We start from the raw sequence: 26,950 nt of genomic DNA on the forward strand, positions 1-26,950 counted from the left end.
CACCTAGGATACGGAATGACATCCCAAACACCCCAGTGGGGAGCTGGCATTGCCAGCGCTCAGTAAAAATGCATTGTCCAAAATCCAACATGAGCCAGCAGCTCCGAGCCAGGGCACGTGGCTGGCTCCTTTGAGGACCCACAGATCTTGCCTGGCTTGGGAGCTTCACTCTTTCTCTGGAGCCCCATCAGGGACCAACTTGACTTTCCCTGATAGGAACTGACCCACTGCAGTAAAAATCACCCCTGGACCTGAATCAAGTCCTGATAATAAACAAAGGCCCAGCCTGAGGCAGAAGGACCGGAAACAAAGGAACCCTGGACCGAGGCCCACCAGGTACATCCATTTATCACCTGCGACTGAGGCTCCTTCCTTCCTTCGTTTAAACCGGCAATAGCCATCCAGGGCAACTGCAGCCTAGGGACTCAGGTCCCCACAATGGCCACCACGCTCATCTTGCCCTCCGACAGAGGTGGCCAGGAGGGCCACGGAGGCCAGCTAGTGCATGTCGGAATTGACCTTATCCTGGAAGATGTACAGGTTGTTGGTGGCCGCAATGGCGATGATGTTCTCGGCTGGGTGCCAGGCCGTGTGCAGGATCTTCTTGGTGAAGTCCAAGCTGTCCACGCTGATGTCGTCGCGCCGCCGCTTGCCACCCACACACACGCGCCGGGGCTTGAGCACTGCCCTGGGTTTGCTGCTCTCCCTGGAGGCCTCCAAGGTCACATCCCGCTTGGTGTTGCGGTCGAACATGCGGAAGAAGTTGTTGTAGGCCCCTGTCATGATGACACTGGGAGAGAAGAGGACGCAGTGTGGGAAGACAGAGGGGACACGGGCACTGAGGGGCTGTCACTCCTGGGACAAGGCGATTTGTTTGCCTCTCTGCCACCTTTCTGCCGGTGTCCTTCCCCCCCCCCCCTTCCATCTCAGCTGCCATTTCTACTTTAGGACCCTTTCACGTTGCTCCAATACTATGGGTACCTTCCCATCCGGCCTAAGAGACACAAGGCTTGCTTGTAGCCCCAGGGGCAGCAGAGACAGGGATGACACTGCGATGTGACCGTGGCTGTCCCAGAGCCTCTGTACCTGCCAGGCCTATGTCCCCTCCACAACGTGAATGGCTAAGCCAATGGATTAGTTAGTGCTCGCTGCCATGGATGACACGGAGTGAGGCACATACCACGGCAGACAAGGGGACCCTGGAAGCAGACTTCTTCACTAGGCCTTCTGCTCCATGGACTTCGTCTAGTGAGACATGGTGTAGATTAGTCCCGTGATGCATGTGGAAAGCAGGCCTGGGCCTAGAGGAAGGATTTGGGCTTGGGCCTATGGGAGGCTGGAAACGCTGTGGGGAGGGGAGGAGGAAAAGCCCAGGGCGGGGGGGGGGAAGCTGTTTACCACAGAGGGCTCCATAGAGGAGGGAATAGCCACTGTTTCAGAGACTGATGAAGAACATAGGCCTACACCAGTTTTGTTTATACAGGTCGCAGAACACCACTTCCTTGTGTGTATGCATATGTGTGTGTGTGTGAGGGGGGGTTGTCATTCAGCCTAAGACATTGGCACAAGGCTACAGAAAGCCACTTTCCAGGGGGCTGACGCAGATGAGTTCATCTGGTCCTAGTCGGGGAGTAAAAGATCAGGACTAGAACCAAAGCTGGGTCCCGTGCCCCGACTCAGCGATGCTGGAGGGGAATGAAGGTATCACCTTCATTCAGGGAACGACACAGCAGCCCTCAGTGGGCCCATTTATTAAGGGGTGGACACCCCCTTTGAGTCTAGCAGAGTGGACTGTGGTCCTCAGGCTTGCCTTAAAGGGATGGGCAATTTGTTTCTCCTCTTAGCCCTGGACCCCATAGAAGGTAGCAGGCTCAGAGGAAGGCAGGGGCGGAAGGAAGGGCGGATTGCTGTTTACTACTCAGAAATATGGATAGCTATTGACGGGACACTCTCCTGAGGTCCCTCCCGCCAGACATCTCTTCCAGTGGTGGTGGGGGAAACAAGTACAGAGGTGGCGAGAATTTGTCATTTCATAAATAGCGAGATGCAGGAAGAAAGCCCAGGATTCTGTGGGGCAAGGCAGAGAAAGCCCCAGGACAGCTTCCTGGAGGAGACGGCGGTGGAGCAAGCCTAGGTAGCATGTGCTTCAGCAGGATCCCAGAGTCAGGGAGAGTGGATGTGAAGGAAGAAAAGGAGGCGTGGGGCACATCTATGCGGAGTATTAGGCAGAAGTAGACTGCTGAGCCCTGGTGCTGGGCCTCCATCAGTCAGAGAGGCTTGCTGGGTTTTGTGCTGGGTTTGGGGACTGTCTGGTTACATGCGCCCCCTGGTGGCAACATGAAATGCAGGCAGTGGGTGGTAACTTCAGCCATCTACCCTAATATCTGGCCTTAGCATTGTCCTTCAGTGGACGCTCTGGACCACCACACGCGTGCTCTGTTCAGCATGGTTATGTCACAAGCCCCTGCAGAACTGGCGGACCCTTACGATGACAGCAGCTCCCATGTGGGTCCAGGCCTGCTCAGAGTGGCTTCCTCAGAGTGGTTCACTCGCTGTCACCACCACCCCTACTTGAACACTGCTCAGCCTTGAACACAGCCACTCTTATGGGCCAGCTCAGAAGCTCTGGAGCATCCTGCCCACCCAGGTGCAGGGCAAAGCAGATGCCACTTGTGTAGATCCACCCCCTGGAGGGAGGGGAGTTGGGCTGAGGCTCTCATGCCACTACTTCTCACCTGCCGATGGAGGGACAGGGACCGCAGGGAGGGAGGTGATGCCTCAGAGGCTCTGATACAAACACATGTCAGGTACTATGCTGCCCTGGTCACCTGGAGCCTCTCTCCTTCATCTGGGCGGGAGGATATGCAGCTGTCCATCCACAGGAGACCCTGAGAGGCTCACCTACCAGTCTTTGCACTGAAAAGCTGCAGGTAACTAACTGGGCCTGAGGGCTGTGGGGCCTAAGAAAGCATGAGTGGGGACAGGGAAGCAATGTCTCCTCCCTAGTAGAAAAGCTTCTGAGCTGTGGGGTTGGGGGCAGGCACACAGGAAGGCAGGCTCTTGGGTACAGCAGGGGAATCAGGTAGGATGAAGGACTCAATGGGCCCATCCACATCACTGTGCCGGGTCCAGGCTGTGGTAACACAGGAGCCTGTGCCATGTACTAGGGGCTGTGTTCCAGGCTGTGGGATGGGAGAGGTGCATCACCACTAGGTCACCAGTTCAAGCTGTGAGCCCCAGAGGACCCGTGTGAGGCTGCCAGAGCAATGTCAGGAGGAAAGTGTGGGTGGCCCAATGCCTTTCTGTCTCCTGGGGATGGAGATACTGGGCTACAGCCCTCACCCGAGGGCCTGGGGTGTGGGAGGCACTTGGCTGATCCTGACCTAAAATCCCACAGCACCCTAGGATAGGGGGTTAAAGTGGGTGTCAGTATCAGCCATAGGGGTGAAGCAAAGCTCACTTCTCAGCCCTGAACTTGAGTCAGAGAGCTCTGCCTGCTAGGGAGGAGACCTCCCACACCGCGACCTGGCAAAGAGCAGCTTTGTGATCACAGACGACAGAAAAGATACCTCCAGGGGTGAAGGGTGAGGGGCACGGCAGGGTGGCTGAGGCTGGGTGCCTGCAGCTGGCTCACCTGTCACTCCCATTCCACGCACACTCAAACTTGTCAAAGATGCAGTCACTCTCGTACAGGGAGCAGAGCTTACTCCGCAGGTAGTCGTGGACCTGGAGAGAAGAGGGTAGAGGCTAAGCAATGGACACCAAATAGCACTGACACCTCCATGGGACAGTCTTGGCATAGCCCTGAACACACAGCTGACCTGGAGCGGTGGGACACGGAGACAGCACCAGGGAGCCGCATCCACAGAGGAAAGGGAGCGTTCACCGCTCAGAGACCATAGAGCCTGTCACTGGTGAGGTGGCAAAGGGTGGGCACTGCTGTCTACAGTCTAGAGGGCCACTCCCCCTGCTCTAGACTTTGGCTCATGGCCCTACCGTGCTGGGTCACCTGCCTGGTCCCCCATGGGTCCACCTGCCTGGGACCCCAGAGGACCAAGCCAAAGCTCTACATCTCTCTGATCCCCTGAGGCCAGCACCCAGCAGTACACTGACCAAAACCAAAGGGCCCCATGGTGCTGCCAACCCTGCCAGCAGGAGGGGTCCTTAAGTTCCCGTCCGCTCACACAGGCACACCGGTCATGAGCAGGTCCAAGGTGTGGCAGATTCTCCTGCGTGCCAAGCCTGGTTTGCTCCCCGGGGGAAGGAGGAGATGCTTCAGCTATAGGGAAAGAGTGAGCACCAGACTTCCTGGGCCTGCCGTGAAGGATATTCCATGCCTACGGACCCAGCCGGACCCAGCGTCTTCAAGAACCATGGGCTGAGGGAGATGGTGAAGTCTTGGGACAATCCCACGCCTTGCAGCCCATTCCAAGACTCTTTTTGATGGATGGATTAGCTCTCACGTGTCAAGTTCTGCAAGCTGGCCAAGCACAGTCCCACTGTATACAGTTTCCAGGACACAAAAGTCACCTCCAAAGACATGAGTGGGAGTAGTCATTAATCACTGCTATTTTGGAGTCTGTAGGTCAGCTGTACAGAAAGCCAGGCACTGAGCTTCAGCACTGGTGAAAACAGTAACGATGCCCCTTCATGGGGTCCCCCAGGCTTTCAGAGGCCCAGAGCCTCCACACTCACCCCCCCCCTAAGAAAACATTTATACACCTAGGCCTGTGCTGTCTGCAGTGTTGTGATGTGTTGGGGCAGCTGGCCCAATCCCTGCGTTCAGGGGCGTGGCTGCTCCAGCGGGGTAGCATTCCCTTTAAATAGGATTGGGGGCCCAGAAGGCGCCCAGTTCTTGGCGCTCGCCCGCGCTCTCCTTCTGCTCCACTGGACCCTTGGTTCTGTGAGTTCCCTTATCTCCCCTTGTATTAAAATTGAGTAATTATAAAAAGACTATCGTGGTTATTTCATAACCCCTCCGACCGCTGGCAGCCGGCACATCTGGCGCCCACGTGGCTAAATCCACTTAAAAACCTTACGTGGGACAAACCGCGACGCGCTCCGGCCCCGCGTCCCGCGAGCGCGCGTTCCCCCTCCCTCCCAGACGAAACCGCGGCTTGCCCCGGCCCGCCAAGCCACCTGAAACCAGGCCTGCTGCTTTGCTCTGCCCGGGAGCTGTTTGCCCGGCCTCACGGGCTGCTCCGCGCTGCGGGACCAGAAACCGCGGCTCGCAGTGCGTCCCAATAGCCAGGTACTCGGCTCCGCGCCCCGCGCGGCTCGCGCGCCCCGCCGCACTCCCCCTCCCCACACCTCAGGGCGCTAAGTCGCCCGCCAAATCGTTTGTGAAGTTTTTGCAGGGACCTGGGAAGGTGCTGGTTCAGTCAGCTCACACCTCACAGAAGGTCGTTTCTGACCTCAGTCTTGGGCTGCTGACACTTTCACAGGGGACACAAGAGGGCCTGTCCCTATCTAGAGCGTACAGGGCAGGACTTAGAGAAGTAGGGAGCCACAGGTCCTGCCCACCGCTCACAAAGGGGCGGTTGGGTCAATAGAAGGTGTCCTGCAAGCATGTGGCTTCTAGGAGTTCCTTCTGGAAGCTTTTCCCCTTGGGTGCACCTCCTCAGCTTTGGTAGGAGAGGAAAAGGGCTGAGCTTTGGGCATGCCACCACTGGGCTGAGACGCCTCTGTCACCCTCCAACTTCCCAGTGTCCCTGTCTGCAGAACGGGCAGTCAGTATCGTCTTTGCTGGAGCAGGACAAAACAGGCGATGGGCATCTGTGTGGACACACACACACACACACACACACACGCACACACGCACACACACACGCACACACCACACACACACGCGCGCGCGCACACACACACGCACACACACGGACACACGCACACACGCACACACACACGCACACACGCGCACACACACACACCACACACACACGCGCGCGCGCACACACACACGCACACACACACACACACACACACACACACACACACATGCGCACACACACACACACACAGCCCTGTAGGTGCGGGTGGGGTTTCTGGTTGATTCCTTATCTGCCAATCCAAATTCCAGGCGACCTTCAAGGCCCAGTGCAAATTCAGTTGCCTCCAGAAAGCCCTGTCCTGCCGCCCCCAACATGAGCCAGACACCAACAAGCTACACTACACATGTGTTATTTTAACAGCAAGTCAGCTTTATCCCGTGCTCCACCAAGAGACCTGGCAGGGTGAGGAATGAAGGAAGCTTCCCCAGAAGTGCTCAGAGGTCCACCCTGCACACTGGCTCAAAAGACTACCCTGAGGGTCTAGAAACACATCTCACGCAGCCACTGAACACAGTCCACACCCAGATGTTTCTGGCGGAGTCACGCTTACCTACTTATAAGGCTGTGGGTGCTGGGGGTGGCAACTGCACTCTGACTTCAGGCCTGGCTTCATGCCTTTCTTTGCCTCTCCCTCCCCTCCTTTCCCAGAAACTGGGGTTCTAGATGCAGGTGGCAGTCCCATGCAGGAGCCTCCTCAGCACCCCAGTGTCTGGGCTGGAAGACTCTCTGCAGCTTCATCTACAATGCAGCAGAGGAAGCCCCTGTGGCTGGGCAGCCCCTTGTGGGGGTGTCAGCACAAGGAAGAGGGGTGTTCCTGGGAGATCTCACCCCACGCAGAGGGCCCCGAGGCTGCTAGACCTCCACACACACCTGATAGGTCTCTATGGGCCTCGCCTCCATGTTCAAGTCCCAGACCTTGACCGTGAGGTAATCCCTCGTGAGCATGTAGCGCCCACTGTGGCTGAACTTCACATCGGACACCGAGGAGATGATCTCTGAGAAGAAGGAGCGGTTGCTGGGGTCCTCGGGCTCTTCAAAGACTGTGGAGAGAGAATCAGCGGCTGTCATCGGCTGCCTTGCTCACAGTCAGAACCACACAGCCCACTGTATCGGGCTTAGCTGTCCGTCTATACCATCATCATTCATTCACTTGTCAAGCCTTTCCCTAAACACCTACCAAAACCCTTGGCTCTAAGAACCCTCCAAAAAGGAAAAGCCCTGAAAGGGCTTCCTTGTGGAATGATGTTAATTGAGTATTTACTGTACTGTGAACGACTTCATCTAATCCCCTAATAAAAACAACAGGGTGGTAGCCTAATTGTCCCCATTTTATATCCAAGAAAACTGAGGCTGAGAGCAAATCCACGTGCAGCTCTCAGAGGCAGATGAAGACTGGGTATTTGAACCCAGAGCGACACCTGCTGCAATGCTCTGCTGCCCCCTACTGGCAGTGCAGAGCTGAAGGGTTCTTGGCAGTCTCTAGGCTGGGCCTGATGTGGTTCTGGTCCCAGGTCTTCAAGCCAGAAGCTGCCTCTGAACATGCACAGTGGATGCCTGAGGTCATGCCCCTAAGTAGCCCTGGTGGCAGAGCAGATAGGGACCAGGATTGCTGTGGGGTTGGCATTAACTCCCTGGGTTCTGTGGGCAGACAGGGGGTGGAGTGGGGGTGGGGTACTGGCAGCCAACCATCATCTAAGCATCTCCAACCTGTAGAGCCAGCCTCAGGAAGCCACTGAGTGATAGCCCTGACCACTGCCTCACTAGAAGAAGAGGGCTGGCCACAGCTCCCAAGAGACTTGGGACAGACCCTTCCGGTGAGCCCCTGGGGAAGCACAGGTGTCATGGCCGGCCTCCTGGGTCCCACCCCTTTGTCTCTCATCTGGGACCTGCCATTGCCCTCCTGTTCAACACACATATCATTGCTGCCCTAAGCTGTCCAGAGTCCCACAGAGCATCTGAAGATTCTGACTTCCCTGCTAGGCACTCTCAGTCAACAAGCCCACGCCGAGTGCCTGTGACACCCTGGGCTCTGTTCAAGGTACTAGGTGAGTGACACAAAGCTCTGCTCCACCCTGCAGCCAACAGGGTGTGCCAGGACCAAGGGAAAAGCTGGCGGCAATCCACCCTGGAGCCTGGCCCAGTCCTGCCGCCCCTCCTGAGCCCCATCACTCACAAGCCCTTTCCAGGACACAAGGTTCTCAAGGGTCGGGGAAGGGTTGAGAGGGAAGAAGCAGGCATCCTGGAAAGGGAAAGCCATGCCAGGAGAAAGAGGCTGCACACCCTCTTCTCCAAGCCCAGCCCCGGTATTAACCCCCGCCCCTTCCCAGCAGTGGCCCAGCCCAGAAGGGATGGAAGCACTGAGAAGCTGAATGTAAGCAAAACTCCCTGACTACTGACTGACAACTGTCATTCCCTCATCGGCCTCATACAACTGGTCCCCATGAGACAAAGTAAAATCTGTCTCTAGTTGGGGCCCCTCAAGAACTGACATGATTTGGCACCCATTTCTGAGTCCCACTGGCCCTTATACTGTAGCATGCAAAGGGCACCCCCGGGGAAGCTCTGGGCCTCACCCCCAGGCTTGCTCTGTCAGAGCGGCCCCTTCCCACCACACTGGTTAAGAACACTTTATTGAGGAGCTGGAGAGATGGCTCAGTGGTTAAGAGCACTGACTGCTCTTCCAGAGGTCCTGAGTTCAATTCCCAGCAACCACATGGTGGCTCATAGCCATCTATAATGAGACCCGGTGCCCCCTTCTGGCTTGCGGGCACACATGGAAGGAATGCTGTACACATAATAAATAAATAAATAATGGTAATAATAATAAATAAATAGATAGATAGATAGATTTTTTAAAAAGAACACTATATTGAGAATCTTGAAGATTCTCTTGAATCTTGAGATGGGATGGGGATTTGCACTGGCTGCCTAGGGACTGGAGTGACAGCCGTGAGCTGAGAGGCGTGGTGGCTTCAGCAGCTGGAAAGGACAAAGGAACAGCTACTCTTAAAGGTAGCCCTGCCCACACGCTGACTAGATCTCTAACCTCCACAACTATACAGAACACACATGTGCTGTTTTAAGCCACAGGGAAGAAAGCGCTCTCGTGGCTCCAGGGTGATAGCTTCAGGAAGCAGAGGAAGAGCATGTGCCCTTCATGGGTTAAGGGGTATCCATGGCTCTACCCTGGGAGGCTCTGAGCATTTGATGGTGTGCCATCCTTGAACAACTCAGCCACTGTCAGCTGCATGTGTCCCAGCCATTTGCCATTCACGTGGCTGGAGTCCCATGACGGCGAACCATCATCCCCACCCATTCTGACCAAGCGCATGCTCAGTGCTCAGCCCTTCCTTCTTGCAGACTCTGCTGTCAAAAAGCAGAAATAACTGTCTATTCTGAAGATTCATGGATGGCTGTTTCTATGGTTACCCTGTCACAGTGCCTAGCAGACAACAACCTGGGTTTCGTCTAGAGTTTCTAAGAGAGCTGAAGCCATGGATGGGATACAGGATAGCCAGTAGACCCCAGCCGGACCTGGTTCAGACAGGTCTGAGGAGCTCCTGTGCTCCTTTGACCTCCAGCCTCCTCATCTGCTCAGTGCCAGGTATGATGAGCACACAGCGGTCCGCAATGCTTCTCACTAAGTGAGAAGAAAACCACAGAGTCATCCTATTAGGAAAGGAAGCTGTGGGCAGGACCCTGGGGGAGTTGCTGACAGCTACACCCTGGCTTTTGAACATAGGAGTGGGAGGCAGAGAACCAGCCTAACTAAGCTCCAGACTTCTTACACAAACACAGCTGGAATGATGGTCATGGCTATTTAAGAACGACATGTGCCTGGCCACTGGGAATCAGCTGCTTGACTTCTCGTGAACACTGAGAACAAACACTAAGGATGAGACACACAGTTTAGGGACAGTCGCCCTTGTAGCAGCAACCAAGTGTAAGATGTTGTGGCAAAGAACGTGCTTTGGTGTCAGAGCGTTATCTAGCATGCTCTTGGCTAGGGTCCCATCCGTTCTCGGGTCGGAAGGCAGGCAGGTGAAGATTGAGTCTGGATTCTGGATTCTGGATTCTACAACAGGTGACTTAGAGGGTGAGAAAAAACAATCTGTAAGAATATGAAATATAGAATAACTGCAAGAGAAAATCTGTATGAGCCTGGTCTACAAGAGCTAGTTCCAGGACAGGCTCCAAAGCTACAGAGAAACCCTGTCTTGAAAAAACCAAAACCAAACCAAACCATACCAAACCAAAACACAAAAACACAACCCCCAAACCAACAACAACAAAAAAACCCATATGATCTGGGAAGCGGTGGCATTTACCTTTAATCGCAGCACTTGGGAGGTAGAGGCAGGCAGATCTCTTTAAGTTCAAGGCCAGCCTAGTCTACAGAGCAAGTTCTAGAATAGGCTCCAAAGCTACACAGAGAAACCCTGTCTTAAAAAAAAAAAATCAAAACAAAAAACCCCAAATGGAAAACAAACCAAAACCCCTGTGTGAAGCACCGTGTTGGCTAACACTCAGGCACTGGTGAGAACCTAGCTGGCTGGGCTGGCTTCTGGGCTATCTTAAGTTCTCTGAGGCAGGAAGACTCATCCTAACAGTGGGAGGCACCATTCCCTGAGCTCGAATCCAGAGCTGCACCAGGAGAGAGCCGGCTGAGCGGCCGCAGACCTCTCTGCTGCCTGACTGCGGTGCAATGTGGGCAGCCCCTCAGACTCCTGCTGCCAAGCTTTCCTCCCCACCACAGACTGTAGCCCCGACCTGTGAGCCAACATGAACCCTTCTCCCTCAAACGGGTGCTTTAACCACAGCAACAGGAAACATAACTAATCGAGAAAGCTGGTGCCAGGGAGCGGGGCTGTTGCTGTGATAAACGTGACCACTCGGCCCTTAGGCCTCTAGAACTGACGTAAAGGAGGAATGTGGAAGAGCTTGGAGGTTGGGGCTGAAAAAGCCCTTGAAAGCTGTAAGCAGAGCTTAAGCTATTCTAGTGAGAGCTTGAAAGACAGGAACGCTAAGATAAATTTGGACGGTGGAGGCCCCGGCTCATGAAGTTACAAAAGGAACAAGAACTCCATCAGGGGGTGGGCTGGGGGACATTCATGTAGATTTGGCAAAGATTCTGGCTTTATATATAAATGTCTGTTGGGAGCTGCAGACCCTCAGACCCTGAACTTTCTATGACCCCTTGCCTGCCGGAGTAAACAATTTACTTTTCTATGCTTGCAGCTGCTCTGAGCACGGAACCCTCATGAGTTCCTGATAACAAGGAAGTGGTTTCTGATGGGCTTGCAGTGGGAAATCCCGAGAGCTAGGGCGTGGCCACTAATCAAGGAGACCCCTGTATAAGCTGCCTTGGAACACAATAAAATCGGCATTCTTGCTTCAAGAGTGACCCATGGCTCTGTGTGCTCTTTAATCCCCAGGCCCTTGCCCGATCATGGTTCCAGGTGGTGCAGGCACCACAAAGGTCAAAGTTTAAAGGTCATGAACTAATTTGTTTGGTAGAGGACATTCCAAGACAGAGAAGCATTTAAGCTTGGCATGATTGTTTACTGCATTTATATAGGCCCCCCCCACACACACACAAACCTAACAATTTGAGCATAAAGATATTTTTTTTTTTTTGGTTTTTCGAGACAGGGTTTCTCTGCAGCTTTTAGAGCCTGTCCTGGAGCTAGCTCTTGTAGACCAGGCTGGTCTCGAACTCACAGAGATCCACCTGCCTCTGCCTCCCGAGTGCTAGGATTAAAGGCGTGCGCCACCACCGCCCGGCTGCATAAAGATATTTTTAAATGTGTAGTTTGTCAAGAAGAAAAAGAGTCCAAGGAAGCTAAAAGGTGCATCCGAGGCAGGAGCTGAAAGGTGACTAGGATTGCTACAGAGACTGTCCCAGCTTGGCACTGGAAAAAAATAGAAAAATATGCCCTGAGGGCTCAAACTCAAGAAAATTCAAAGTGTCTCAAAGGAAAGTACAGCTGGAGGGTTCCCTGCTCACTGCCACGAGACCTTCCATCTCTCCCACAAGGATCAGCCTACAGAATCTGATCCAGCTGTGGTCCAAGGAGGCCAGGCCACACCTCACACTGGCAGCAGAACTGGCAGCATCATCCACTGGAAGCTGGTTTTGTAGGCATGAAATATTTGAGAGTGAGGAGGGTCATGGAAGCTGGTGCCAAGATTCCAGAAAGCCACTGAAGCCAGACCGTGTGTTAGTATAACCTCCCCTGCAAGGGGCCCCTGCAGGTCACAGTGTAAGCTCAGACAATAAAGACAACATTGCAATGGAGACCCAAGGATACTGGAGATGCCAGGACCAGGGGGCATCCACCAAGGAAAGCTATAGTTACGGAATAGACCTGTCCTGAGAAAGAGGCTATGTGTACTGTGGGCAACAGATGAGTAGGTATGGCTACTTAAGCTCTTTGCTGCCCTGTTGTCAAGGGTCCCAGATACTGGGCATGGAGTGGACAGATTTGGTATTTACCCTGATAGTTTGGTCTTCCAAGAGATATCCTAGCTTCCAAGGGATAGTTAGCTATCCCTTGCTATGTATGACTCCACTCTTTCCCTCATTTCTCTGTCATTATATGTTGGGAGCATTGGCTTATTTTTTATTTTACAGGTTCACAATTAAGAGATTGCCTTGCATCTTCGATAAGACTTGGGCTTTAGACTTTTAAATGATGGCATAATGTTAAAAAGACTATGGGGACTTTTGAAGTTGGACTAAACATAGCTTGTATTATGAGATGGTTATGAGCCTGTGGAGATGAGAGATTTTTTTAAAAAAAAAAAGAATGGCTTAGAAGTAATGTGTTGGGGTGTCGAGATAGCAAGAGGTACAGTTATGATGGCAAATATTGACTGTCAATTGTCAGGACCTAAGATCACCCAGGAGATAAACCTCTAGGCATACCTGTGAGGGATTACATGATAAGGTTAATAGCAACGTGAAGCCCCATCCTAAAAGTGGGTGGCACCATTCCCCAGGCTTCAGTCCTGGACTGCATAAAAAGGAGGAAGCTAACTGAACACACGGCATTTGTCTCTCTCTGCTTCTTGACTGCAGATGCAATTTGACTAGCCACCTCATGTTTCCGCTGCCATGATCTCCCCAGTGTCAGGTTCCAAAGAAATCCAGGACAAACACTTGGCTAACTGAGGTGCCTATTAGCATACGAAAGAGCGTGCTGGCTGCCAGGCTCCCTCAATACCTTTGGCTCTTCTCACTCCAGCCCCCATCCTAAACCTCTCCAATCCAGGGACTTCACTTCCCTCCCCCTAGCTTCTCTTTCCTATATGACCCTTTTGGTCATGTACGCTCTTCCCGCTTCTCCTCTCACAGCCCAGTTCAGTCTGGATTCTTCCAGATGCCTCGAGCTATACTCTCCTGCACATCTACAGTAAAAACCTTCTTCTCAACCATAGCTTGGAGCAGTCATGTCCTCATTTTCATATAATAATGAACAGTAGCATCAAATTGTGAGCCAGGGGAAACCTCCTCTGCCTTATTGCTTTTCTAGGGTATGTTACCACGGCAACAGGAAAAGGAGCAAAGATAACCACTAATCCGAGAGAGAAATTGAACTCGGTGGCAATAACAAACAAAACCACGAGGCTAGAGCGAGGGCTCAGTGGTTGTGTATTTACTGCACTTCCAGAGGATCCCAGGTTGGTTCCCAGCACTCGCACCAACTGCCTGCAAGGCCAGCTCCAAGAATGGTGCCCTCGTCTGGTCTCTGTAAACAATGCACTGGTATGCACACACCTAACTGACAGATACAGACATATAATTAAAATATGATAAACCCTTGTGTTAATAGAAAAAAAACATGTCTCTCCCTCAAAAGGACACCTGACAGATGTACACACAACCCATACAAGACCCTGGGGGACGGTTGTACGATGCCAAACTCAGAAAAAGGGAAGAGAGCAGAGATGAGAGCAAGGAAAGAGATAGCTTGATTAAGGGAGCCATTATGGGGTAGCAAGAAACCTGGGTCTAGAGAAATTCCGAGGAATCCACAAGGATGACCCCAGATAAGACCCTAAGCACTAGAGTTGAGGGTGCCTGAACTGGCCTTGCCATGTAATTAGACTGATAAATATCTTAAATATCCCCATAGAACCTTCATCAAGCAACTGATGGAAACAGAGACAGAGACCTGCAGTGGGGCACTGGCCTGAGCTCCCAAAGTCCAGATGAAGAGTGGGAGGAATGAGAATATGAGCAAAGAGGTCCAGACCATGATAGAGACACCCACTGAAACAGTCTACCTGAGCTAATGGGAGCTCACCAACTCCAGCCAGACAGGGAAGAAACAAGCATAGGACCAAACTAGTCCCTCTGAATGTGGGTGACAGCTGTATGGCTGGGGCAGACTGTGGGGCCACTGGCAGTGGCACCAAGGATTTATCCCTGCTGCTTGTACTGGCTTTGGGGAACCTATTCTCTTTGGATGAATACCTTGCTCAGCCTAGATATAGCATGAGGGCCTTGGACCTTCCACAAAGCAATGTGCCTTACCCTCTCTGAGGAGTGGCTGGGGGATGAAGTGGGAGGTATGTGAAGGCAATGGGAGGAGAGAGGGAGTGGGAACTTGAAATGGTATGTATAATGAAAAAGATAATTTGTTTACTTTTTTTGAAAAATTAAAAAAGAAAAAAGAAAAGGGAAAAGAGGAGGGCAGAATGATAATAATAGCAGTGCAGTAAGAGCGCGGGAAGAGAAAACGACAAGCCGGCGTCACCTATGCACCCATATACAAATGCTCTTAAACCTGTAGACTGTCGTGTGCTGTGCAGCCCTGTTGACGCATGGGACCATTGGCCTGCAGAGAGGCCCAGGCATGCTGATGGAGCCAAATCTCCCAGATGAGCTACTGGGCACCCAAGCAATGAGTTCTGGGAACTCCTCAGAAGAGACCTGGCCCCCAGGACAGCCAGCCCCACTCAAAGTCCTCAGTGGTGGCTCCTTCTACACCTCAGTCTTACAGCCCTGCAGCCTTGCAGCTTTGCAGGCTTGCAGCTCAGCACACCACAGAGGCAAGCCTGAGAATGCTCAGCACGTCCCTGAAGGCATGCATGGGATGAATGGAGAGTGAACAAAGTGAGCTCTGCCGCTCCCATGCCTGACCCCTGTGATGCTCCAGCCACCCCAGGCATATGCCAGTCACATGGCAGGGCAAGTTCTTATGTCTGGGCTCAGGAAATGTACAAGGGACTCTCAGCAGCTACCCCGGTTGGGTGCTGCTTTCTCACTCCACCCCCACCCACCCCAGGAATCTGGGTGTCACAGACTGCAGACATCAAGTGGCTCTGGCTGCCACCTCTACCAAAGCACATACAGTGCAGAGAGCACAGACAGTACCAAAAGCCTCTCCCTGCCTGAGACTAACTCTCCCCCCCCCCCCACATACATACATTTCCTCCTTTTTAACACGCAGATACACAGACAAATGCCAGCACACACCAATCACTGTCTCATGGCCATATCGCCCTCCTTCCTTCCTTCCTGGTACTTCTGCTTCCATCTTAGGAACAAAGCAGTATTGCTCTTTCTCTCATTCCCCCACTGAACCTGTCAGTGCAATAGCTTCCCTGTGTCACTGAAAATCTTCGAAATATTTGAATGACTTAAGTGTGTCTTATATGGTGTCACCATTGTCAAGGTGTCATCTACTCTGTTGGACCAGTGGGGTGACTCTGGCTTCTACCCACACTGAAGGAGGCCTCACAGAGCCTCTGCTCCCTCCAGGGGACTCAGACAGGGCTCTGCCCAGAGCAGGCCCAGGCTCCCCTAGGGCTTGACCCAGAGCAGGCCCAGGCTCCCCTCTCTTCCCCATCTTTTCTTGCAGTCTGACAAAAAGTTGAACATGGACCCGGTTGAGGAATTCGTGCAATCTGGCAGGGAGTGGGCACAGGTGCCTGGGACAATGCCCCAGTAGCCCTGCCCTGCTCGCAGATCCCCTTCCACCCTTTCTCTTTGCCCACATCATCTTTGGTAAAGTTTCCATCTTAAATCATGTGCTCCTGCGGTTCCCTCCTTCCAAGGCCTCCATGACTACTCTCCAGAGGGTCTGTTCCTGGGTAGCCCATGAGTGAGGCCATCCCTGCCCCTCTACTACCCCATTCCTGGGTGGGGGTGCTCTAACTATCCCATGACAGGGACCCATGCCTACTGAGTGTTCCTGATACACGGGTATGGACAAACCTCGAAAGCTGCAGGGTGGACATGGGGACAGGACTTGGTCAAGGGATGGGAATGGAACTGGGGGCTCAGCCTGACTCCACTACCAGGCAGAACCTGGCCTCTGGGGGAGAAGCAAGATTCCATCACTCAACAGCCTGGACTGTCTGCACTTCTGCTTCTCCAAAACCTGTCTAGTACCTACTGGAATCACCCATTTGTTCCCAGATTTTGTCACAGGCACTAGGGACAGCTGGTGGTAGACGAGAGGGTTACAGGCTATCCTCCCGGCTGGGGCCTGCCTGGGTATCATGGGGAAGGCAGCCCTTCAAAGTCCTCTCTGTTGGTAGGGGCCACAGTTTGAAGCCTTGGGGCCCATCCTTGGGGCCTCAGTTTCCTCCTTGGTTTCAGTAGATCCCTCGGAGCAATATGACCATCACCTGAGACAGGTAGAGTGTGGCAGATTGGCCAGAGGTTTCAGAAATGACTCTTGCTGTTTTCGTTTCTATCCTGGGCCTTGCAGACGCCCCCTGACGAGGGTGAGCATTATATATCCTGCCTCCAAGGAGCTCTCACGGTGCTTCAGGGAGGTACCTTGTGGCCTGAACAACCCCCAACCCATGCTGGTGCACCCACATGCCAATCCCAATATACCTAATCCCTACCCACCCACCTGCTCCAGTGCAGAAACTTACGCTTAGAGTGCTTGTCGCACAGGGCAGCTGCCCGCATGTCACAGAGCCGCAGGGAACCCTTGCTGCTGCTGTAGACAAAGAGGTTGCAATGGTGGGGATGGAACTCGGATGCTGTGATCACCTCCGTGAGGTCTTCCATGTTGGCTGGCTTGATGTCGACGATATCTGGGTTGGCAAGGTCAAGGGCAACAGTGAGGGCACTTTTGCTCTCTCCCTCCATAAGGCCCAGGCCAAGCCCAAGCAGGTCTTGTTTTTAAGACCCCACCCCAACCCGGCAACCAACACACCAGTCCCTAGTCCCCCAAGCCACATACTCACGTGGAAGACTGCTGCCTAGCGCCCCTCCCCAATACCTGCCCACTGGCCCTGCAAAGCTGAACTCATACCCTCTTAGAGAAGAGTGACTGCCCAGCCCTGCAGTCACCATGGCCTTCTCCTGACAGCTCACCTTCCTCTCTCAGTAGCCAAGGAAAAGGGGTGCTGAGTGTGTGCTGTCATGGTGAGCTGTCCCCCACAGGCTTGTCCCCCCACTAGATGCTTGCCCTCCAGTCGCTGCTGCTTGGAGAGGGTCACTAGGGGCAGGCCTTTGAAGATAAGACCTGCCCCTGGTTCCTGCCTTACTCTCATTCTCCTGGGTCATCCTAATATAAGCAGGCTCTGGCACACACTCCCACGGTCATGGACTATGTTCCTCCACCGTGCCTTTCCTGCCCGGGTCAAACTGTGGACCCAAACCAACCCTTTCCTTCCATGAGGGGCTGTGGTCATGGAGACTCAGCAGGTGATGAACAGACACACCCACTACATGCTGGGCATGGGCACCTTTAGTGAGTAATTTCACATCACTGCCCCACTGAACTGTGTCTGGACCATGTGCATAGGTTTGTTGCCGCAGCAGCTACTCCCCTTCTACCCACAGTATCAAGACTCTCCAGTAGAAAAATGTTCTCTGATCTCAGCCAGCCCCCCACTCGGCTCTGACCTATGCCTTGGAGACTCCAGAACCTGGAATACAAGGATGCTGGGATACAGGTTCCTTGGGGTTGGATGGGAACAGAGGAGAGGATTCTGGGGCCTGGAGTCACACCCCAGTTTCTGGCTGCAGGGTAAAAGAGCATTCCACAGTATTCAGGCTGTGGGCATCTATCTGGCTACATGGTCGTGAAGCCTAGGAATGGTCAGTACCTGTTGGACATCAAAGTGGCCTACAGGCTGCAGGTGTCCAGTTAAGTGCATGGCTCTAGGACTCAAGGATTTGCCAGTGCCACTGCCTGGCTGCTGTCAGGTGCCACTGGGAAGGACGTTATTACGTACTGAGGGTCTGTGCATTACTTCCATCTCTCATGGCTTCAACAAAACACCTGGCAAGAGCAACTTGAGAGAGGAACATGAAAAGAACGCTGATATCACAGGCACAACAAACAACAGTTAATTAACTGGACCTCGTGAGATTGAAAGGCTTCTGCAAGGTAAAGGACAGCATCAATAGACAAAACGGCAGCCTACATACTAGGAAAAGATCTTCACCAACTCCACATCTGACAGAAGGCTAATATCCAAAAGATATAAAGAACTCAAGATACTAGACAGCAACAAACCAAACAATCCAGTTAAAAAATGGGGTGCAGAACTAAACAGAGAATTCTCAAATTCTCTAAACAGGAACCTCAAATGGCTGAGAAACACTTAAATGGTCAACATCCTTAGCCCCCAGGGAAATATAAATCAAAACTACTTTGAGATTCCATCTTACACCTGTCAGAACGGCTAAGATCAATAACACGAGTGACAGCTCATGCTGGCGAGGATTTGGAGCAAAAGGAGCACAAACTTGAATCGCCATGAAAATCAATATGGCAGTTCCTCAGAAAATTGGGAATTGATCTACCTCAAGAGCCAGCTGTACCACTCTTGGGCACACACCCACAGGATGCTCCATCCTACCATCAGTGTTTGTGTCACTTTAAAAAAAATGGCATGAAATTTTCAGGCAAATGGATAGAACTAGAAAAAAATCATGGTGAGTGAGGTCACCCAGACCCAGAAAGACAAACATGGTAAGTACTCACTTTTAGGTGGATATTAACTGTTAAGTAACTGATAATCATGCACAATCCATAGACCCAGAAAGGCTAAGTAACAAGAAGAGCTCAAGGAGGGAATGAACGAATCTTCCTGGGAAGTGGAATAGATTTCACAGGTGTACTGGGGCAGTTGGGGATGGAAATAGGAGGGATCAGGCTGGGGAAGGGATGGAGGAAGAGAGTACTGGGAGAGACGACAGGAATTGGGGGGCACTTGGGGCTCAGTGTGGAAACCTAATGAAGTGGAAATTCACTGGAATCTACAAGGGTGAACCTCGTGAGGACTCCTAGTAATGGAGGATGCGGAGCCTGAACCGCCTACCTTCTGCAACCAGGCAAGGCTTCTAGAGGTAGTAGGACTGGGACAGCAACCCAGGCACAAAACCTACACAAAACCTACAATCTGCCTTGTCTGTAAGATCTGCTGGGGCAATGGTGGTACAGAATTTGTGGGAGTGACCAACCAATGGATGATCTAATTTAAGGCCCACACCACAAGAGAGAGCCCATGCCCAACACTGCCTGGATGACCAGGAACTGGAGGCTAGATAGCCCAGAGACACAGGGTGGAACCAAACACAACTGGCAGGAAAAAAAATCAGTGCCTAGTCCAGCTGTCATCAGAGACTGCCTCCAGCAGATGATGGGAGCAGACGCAAAGACCCACAGTCAAACATTAGGCAGAGAGCGAGCCCATGTCATAGGTCTCCATCAGGTCCCTCACCCGGAGCCCAGTGAACCATGTGGAAGAGCGGGAGGAGGAATTGTGGGAGCCAGAAGGATTGAGGAACTAAGCAGGGCTCATAGGGGGCTCACAGAGACTGAAGCAGCAATCACTGAGTCTGCAAGGGTCTTAGCTAGGACCTCTGCATATGTTATAGTTGTTGGCTTGGTTTTTTTTGGGGGGGGGGACTCCTGACAGTTTTTAGGACCCCTTTTCTCTACTGGGCTGCCTGTCCAGGCTTGAAGCAAGGGTTTGCTGCACTCCAGAGGCAGCTGTAGGTCAGCCTGGTCTGCATAGTGAGCTCCAGGCTAGCCAGGGCTACATAGTGAGACCTTGTCTCAAAAGGGGAAAGGGGGCTCTGACTTTGTCCTTTTCACTCTTTCCAGGACCTGAGCCCAGAGAATGGTGTCACCTACATCTGAGATGGCTATTCCCCACCACCTCAATTAACCAAAACTCACAGATGGACTCAGGGATTGGTTTCCATGGTGATCCTAAAGCCAATCAAGTAGACAATCAAGATTAATCATTACAACATATCCCACAAAGTTTCACTGAATCTATCCTAAAGCAGGGGACTGAAGGAGACATCTGAGAAGGGGGTGGCTGCGGGAGGAACACACAGCACAAATGCACGGCGCACACTCTCGTTGCAGGTCGTGTCAGCGGGGCCTTCCAGATACCTTCAACTAGGACCCTTCCATGTGGCTATGCCACATGGGAACCTCAGTTTCCCCATATGTAAAATGGGAGCTTGGGTGTGATTATAAAATAGTGGTTCAAAAAAGAAAGAAAAAGAGAGAGGGCAGTGGGAGGGAGAGGGGGGGAGAGAAAGAGAAAAGAAAAGAAAATAGTGGTTCCTTTACTGGACTGACCTGAGTGGCCATAAGCCAAGATGCTCCCCAAAGGAAGTGACCCTCAGAGACTGGGAAATGGGGACAGCAACACAATTCTGCAATTTAGAGAGGGTGCTGAGGTGACAGCACTCCTGGCTTCCGCGGGTGGCCTGGAGTCCAACCCAAGTGTCCATATTAGACACATACGAAAGAAAAACTGGCACAGAGTGCTGGGGGTAGGAGACAGGCACATACCAAGTGACTCAGTGATGGGGACAGCAACTGCCACCAGGGACTAGAAGAGATGGTAGAGGGTAGACCACCAGAGACAGCCCTGAAAGACAGGTGGAGCTGCGGGTCAGGTGAGGGACTGTCCGGCTACTGCAGAGCCAGGCTCCAGAATGACATCTGTGGTCCTTGGTCAAGGACACAGGAAACATGAGCCACACGGGCCTCTGCAGCATTGTACGGCTGTAGGGACTTTTATAGGCTGTCCTTCATCACCTGTCACCAAAGACATTGCCTGATCTCCCAAAGCTCAGCCTGGATCTTGCTATCACTTTGGATGGGTGAGTTGTGAAAAGGAGGGGCTGGGTGTCCCATGAATTCCATTCACTGAGTCTCAGCATCCATGCTACGCAGTGGTGGGGACTAAGGGCCACTCCTCCTTCACAGGTGAGTTCCTTCTAACTGTCTATTGAGTCTGGACTGCAAGCTGGAGAATCATTGATTTGTCTAGCAAAATACCAAGCGAGAAGTAGGCACAGAGAGCAGAGAACCAACGCCAACCCCCATCACATGGGCATTCATGGAGACACCAGGAGAGAAGCTAGGCTGGCAACAATGAACTGGGCCTCCAGACGTAGCCCTGGGTATAATGCAGCATGGAGCCCATCCCTGAAGAAAGCAGGGAGGCTGGGGTGAGCAGAGCCACACCCACAGCCACATGTGGAGCTGTAGAGGGAAGAGCTGGCTGCCAAACATCAGGGCAGGGCAAGCCTCCCAGCAGCCTCAGCAGGCCAAGGGCCCTGAGGTTGTGGCTATGGCTGTGACACCAAGATGGCTGCCAAGTGCAAGCGGAAGTTTCATGGGGCTCCAGACTGCACCAGGAAAAGCATGAGGCTCATCCGCATATCTTCCCAGGAGCCTGCTCTCAAGACCCGATGTTGTCATGGCAACCAAGTAGTGACTGGAGTGAGACAAGAGGCTGCTCTGCCAAAACCTTGCAGAAGGGCCTCCTTTGTGGAGTGCCCCCAAGGCCTTCTGCACATAGAAGTGGTCTAAAAATAGAATTGGTTTTTCTCTCCAAATTTTCTTCAGCAGATGACCTGGCTGCAAACAAGGCACAGCCTGTCATATCCTAGACCCAGGTCCTGGCTGCCATGGCTCAGAGCCAAAGGTGAGTGCATCAAGCCTCAGGCACCTAGCTCTCAGAATATTGGAAGCTAGAAGTTCACTGCTAAGGTAAGGACAGGGAATAAGTCCCCCAAGGCCCTATTGCTGGAATTTCCAGGGTTCACCTGCTCTGTTCCCTGTGTCCTTACCCCTGCTGGTCCAAGCTTGAGTCAACATCTTCATTACCTCTTCAGCTAAGGCCACCAGCTATACTGGACCCCTAGGGCTTGATTATAAGCTTACAACCCCTAAACACACTAATGGCAGATCAGCGTCATCTTGGGATTCTGGACAGGGTTTCAGAACACCAATGAGGGCCACAGCGTGACGTCAGCAGCATCGTAAGTCTCTGTGCAGAATCGCTCTCTGACGGCGAAAGTGTCTTTGTGCAACTTATAAAAAGATCTCTTCTGTAAAGCATTTAAAAAACAATCTGGCCTCTGGATGCAACACCGCAAGTGCCACTGTCGCAGGACATGAGATGGTTTAAACAGGCTGATGGGGCTGAGGGAAGCTTCTAGGAAGGAGCAGAGGCGTAGGCACATGGGCCTGGCTTGCTTCCAGGCCCCTCAGGAGAACTTGGCTTTGCTCATTCCACCTTTCTGGAAGGTGATGGCCCTGAGAGGAAGCAGAAAGGAAAGTCCAGGCTCCCAGACCTGGGGCATAGCCTGACCTCTAGCTCCTTAGGGTCTGAGGTTTGAGTCACTTTGGTCTCAAACAGGCAGGAAAGTGGCTGTCCTAGAGCTACATGCTAGTGGTGGCTTCAATACTCTAAAGTCATCTGCCTGCTCTGCATAGAAATGCTCACAGTAGCTCTGCACTGGGCTGTGAAGTGTGGGACACAGGGAAGTCTCATTCAAAAACTGTGGGCAGAGGGGCAGCCACAGACATACGCGTGTAGCCAGAAATCAGAGGAGATGGGACCCAGGAGGGGTCTTCTCAGCCCAGGAGGGACACGGCAAGGACAGGTGGGCCATGGAACTGTGGACAGAGGTTTGTGGACCAAAGGGTCAAGAGGCCAAGAGTGACAGGGGAATCAGCAGAGAGTGGAGCCGGGCCCCATGGGTCCCTGAAGGACGGACAAGTCTGAGAGTTGGGGAAGGGGATGAGGGACATGTTACCGAGGATCACCAGCCACCACTGAGGAGCACAGAGCAGTCTCGAAGCCAAAGGAACCCCTGGGAGCTTTGAGCAGAGGCTGACAAGAGCAAGAAAGAAAGGGACGCAAGACCCTGGCTCTGGTCTAGCCCCAGCCCAGCTCCTGCACTCGGTATGGCCTCCAACCCTGACCTCAGCTTCTTCCTCAGGATGAATGAGCAAGAATCCTCCAAGCAACCCCTGCTCACAGGGTATCTCATAAGCTCAGAGCCATCCCAGCTCAGCATGAGGTCACACATCTTCTGGCCCCGTCCATGCCGGAAGTGAGACATCTCCAGTGACTCAGCTGCCATTAGATCTGTGGAAACACCGGTAGCCCAGAGTCCAGACCCTTTTCTGCTAAGGGAGGCTCACCTCCAGGGAATGAGCCCAGAGCTCTGCCCCAGGTGTCTGAGTCTCATCCCTCTGTGGCCTGGCATCAGTAGCCACAGGGAGGCAGCACGGTTCCCCAGTGAACCTGTCAGTCAGAGAGGAGGAGGCTGTTTTAAATACTAGCTTTCCCTAAGCTACCTCTGGGTCTTTAGCACATGACACACACCCCTTCCTCCAGCGAACAAGCCAGGCATCTCTTGTCACCGGCTTACCAGGCACTTTCAAAATGGAGCCACACACAAGTTGGATACAGTTCCACAACAACCATGTTAGTTCCCTAGTCCCACAGGGCCACCAGTCCACTGACTGCTCCCTGTCCACTCGAGTTCCCGCAGGGCCACCAGTCCACTGACATGTTCCCTGCCCACTCGAGTTCCCACAGGGCCACCAGTCCACTGACATGTTCCCTGTCCACTCGAGTTCCCACAGGGCCACCAGTCCACTGACATGTTCCCTGCCCACTCGAGTTCCCACAGGGCCACCAGTCCACTGACTGCTCCCTGTCCACTCGAGTTCCTGCAGGGCCACCAGTCCATTGACTGCTCCCTGTCCACTCGAGCTCCCACAGGGCCACCAGTCCACTGACACGCTCCCCTTCCACTCTGTCTCAGCAGCCCAGGTTCTCCGGTTAATAATCCCACTCACTTTCACACACGCCATCTGCTCCAGGCCCACAGATTCACATGGCAAAGCCCCCCCCCCCCCGGTTTCCTCTCTGCCAACCTGCTGCCCATGACCCACGGCATATGCTGGTCTGTGTCCAAGACCCCAGTACTGGTCACAAAAGACTCCTGCATGCCAGGGCCTTGCGTACCCAGTGCCAGTTTCAAGCATGTCAGTGGGTATCTGATAAGCACCTGCGGGTGAGTGCTGTGCTCTTCGCATGCGTGAGCATAAGTCCTGTATTCTGGATGGAAAAAGGAAGTCAGTGACAAAGAGACAGGTCTCAGTGGAGTCACCAACTCTTTCCTCATTCACGACTAACTTGTTCTAATGTCCTGTGGCCACACAGGTTCAAAGACAGTTACAACTCAACCCAGAATGATGAAGTCAACATTTTTTTTTTACTGTCTCCATTCCATAGCAGCTATAGCCTTCCTTGCCCCTCACTCTCTCCCAGGAGATACTTGTCATCTATGAGCTCAGGCTCTATGACTCAGGTCCCTTACTGGAAAGGGTCTGACGACAGTGTCTGCCTCACTGAGTGAAAGCCCAGCACGTAAAGCTTCACTTAGCATGGCTGTCATTAATAGTCCCCACAACAGTGACAAGGTAGCATCCTGCCCTTCCTGGACTGGCCCTGACCTTCCCCAGCTTGGTGCAGGCTATACCCACACATCCTGTAGGTGGTACTCTCCTTAGCAGGCCGCAGGAGGGGCAGTGCTCAGTCCTTAGCTTGTTCTGACACCAGGACCCCATTTCTGCCTGGCTTCAGACACCCAAGTCTCTGATACCCCAGTTGTCACTCTACATCCAGGGTGACACACACTGGACCAGCACAAGGGGAAGCAACCTCTAGGTAGCTGTCCTGGGGGGGGGGGGGTCAGCCTCCTCTCCTTCAGGGCATGATGTCTCTAGCTCTCTTGCTTCTTCATGGTTCCTATGGGGACCCAGGTGATGGAGACCACTGCTACCCTAAGGAGGCACGGGGTGGGATGGAGCCTTCACAGCAGCCGTGTCCTTTAAATGTTCATAAACAGACACCTTGTGATCCCACACCTTGCCTCCTTTACACTCTAGATGGGACAGTTCTTCAATGAGGAAGTCACCAAGCCTGAAGCCCCAGAAGTCAGAGTCAGTACACTTATACACCAGCCCAAAGCCACTTCCCTGCAGGTCAAGCCAAGGATACTAAAGCTCCTATCAGTGATGGCCAGGTGCCAGAGGTTGATGCGCAGGTCATCCGCCGACATGTATGTCTCACAGTCGCTGTTGACGGAGATGGAGTTGATATGGTAAGTGTGGCCATTGGCAAAGATCCTCCTCGGGCTCACCTCCACCATCAGGTCCATGGGCTTCAGCACAGGCACCTGCAGAGCAGAAGCAAGCAGAGTCACGTGGGACAAGTGTCAGGAGACACATAATCTTTTTTGTTTGTTTTCTTTCAAGACAGGGTTTCTCTATGTAACCCTGCCTGTTCTGGAACTCGTTCCGTAGATCAGGGTGGCCTCAAACTCACAGAGATCCTCCTGCTTCTGCCTCTCGAGTGCTGGGATTAAAGGTGTGCGTCACCACTGCCTGGCAGAGGACTCACGATCTTCATGGGAGACTGCACCACTCATTCGGGAGCCAGGTGTGAAATAAACAGTCACAGTGTGAGATAAGTGATCACAGTTGGCAAATGGCCTTCACCTGCCAGGCTCATGCAGCATGTTCTATACGGCTGCTCAACTGTGAGCAAAGTTTCCTGGCCTGTACAAGGGGCTCAGGTGGTAAACCTGACCCACCTCACATGAACAGAAGTGGGGGGGTGTACACTCCCCCCTCTCTCTTCCCTTTCTCATTCCTTTTATATTTTATTTCGTTTATTTAATGTGTATGAGCATTTTGACTTCATGTGTGCATATACACTGTGTGTGTGCCTGGCACCCGGCACCCAGGGATGTCAGAAGAGGGCATCAAATCGCTTAGGACTAGAGTTATAGAGAGCTGTAACTTATAAGCCGCCATGTAGGTGCTGGGAGCCAACCCAGGTCCTCTGCAAGAAGAGCAAGTGCTCTTAACCACTGAGCTATCGCTCCAGCCCCCTGAACTCTTTCTTGCAAGTTCCACATTCTGCTGAAGGATGCAAGCTCTTATGCCTTTTAATTAAGCAGGACAAACGCTGACTTTGGTACAACTCTACAGCGCCACCTTCTGGACCTCACTGCACCAAAGATCTAGCCCAACTTCCTCTGCCCAATAAATAGTCCAGGGCTGGGGAGCTCAACTCAGTAACTGTAGGAGAAGTGTGGCCATACACTGGGCCTCAGTTTCTCCTTTCTGTGTGGGTATTTTCTGACTTGCTATCCCCCTCAACTGCAGGTGAAGAGCCCTTCATAGACAAAGCCCACCACGCCAGGGCAGTAAGGAAGTATCCAGGGTGTATGTTGTATAGTGGATTAAAATTTTTCATCTTGGGAGGAATTCTGAAGACATAGGATGTAAAAGGAAATGAAACAACAGGGTATTTTAGGACAGGATGCTTACAAGGAGGTAAAACAACAGGATGCTCTAAGTTCTCGACCTCTGGGTCGACACCCCTCTGGGGGTCAAATGGCTCTCTCACAGGGTTCACCTCAGATATCCTGTATATCACATATTTACATTATGATTCATAACAGTTGTGAATTGCAAAATTACAATTATGAAGTAGCAACAAAAATAAGGTTTATGGCTGGAGGTCACCACACCGTGAGGAACTGTACTAAGGGTCACAGCGTGGAGAAAGTTGAGAACTCCTGGTTGGTCTATAAGGAGGTGAAACACTTCCATCCTGCAGGAAAGCTCCTTCTGGACAGTAGATAAACAACCCATGATAGCTTCAGGAAGTCCCTGAAACTGACCAGGTTTGCCGAGTCCCTCCTTTTCCTGGAGCATATAAACAGGAAAGCTGCAAAGAGTCGCTCTCCAACGAGCTGAGCTGCTCGGCTCAGAAAGGGCTTGGGCCGGCAG

At 52.7% G+C, this 26,950-nt stretch overlaps 1 protein-coding gene across 1 annotated transcript in view; it reads right to left on the reverse strand.

Annotated features, from left to right (window-relative positions):
* Positions 1-498: 498 nt before the first annotated feature.
* The window catches only part of Ppp2r2c (protein phosphatase 2 regulatory subunit Bgamma), an 87,361-nt gene continuing 60,909 nt past the window's right edge, over positions 499-26,950 (reverse strand). Inside the window, exons 5-9 of the mRNA XM_038342842.1 lie at positions 25,149-25,326; positions 16,728-16,892; positions 6,702-6,871; positions 3,635-3,726; positions 499-790 (exon numbers count right to left, since the gene is read on the reverse strand). Coding sequence (XP_038198770.1) covers positions 499-790; positions 3,635-3,726; positions 6,702-6,871; positions 16,728-16,892; positions 25,149-25,326 — 897 coding nt within the window. The remainder of the gene's footprint in view (positions 791-3,634; positions 3,727-6,701; positions 6,872-16,727; positions 16,893-25,148; positions 25,327-26,950) is intronic.

Source organism: Arvicola amphibius, chromosome 1, assembly GCF_903992535.2.
Source record: "Arvicola amphibius chromosome 1, mArvAmp1.2, whole genome shotgun sequence".
NCBI classification, from domain to species: domain Eukaryota; kingdom Metazoa; phylum Chordata; class Mammalia; order Rodentia; family Cricetidae; genus Arvicola; species Arvicola amphibius.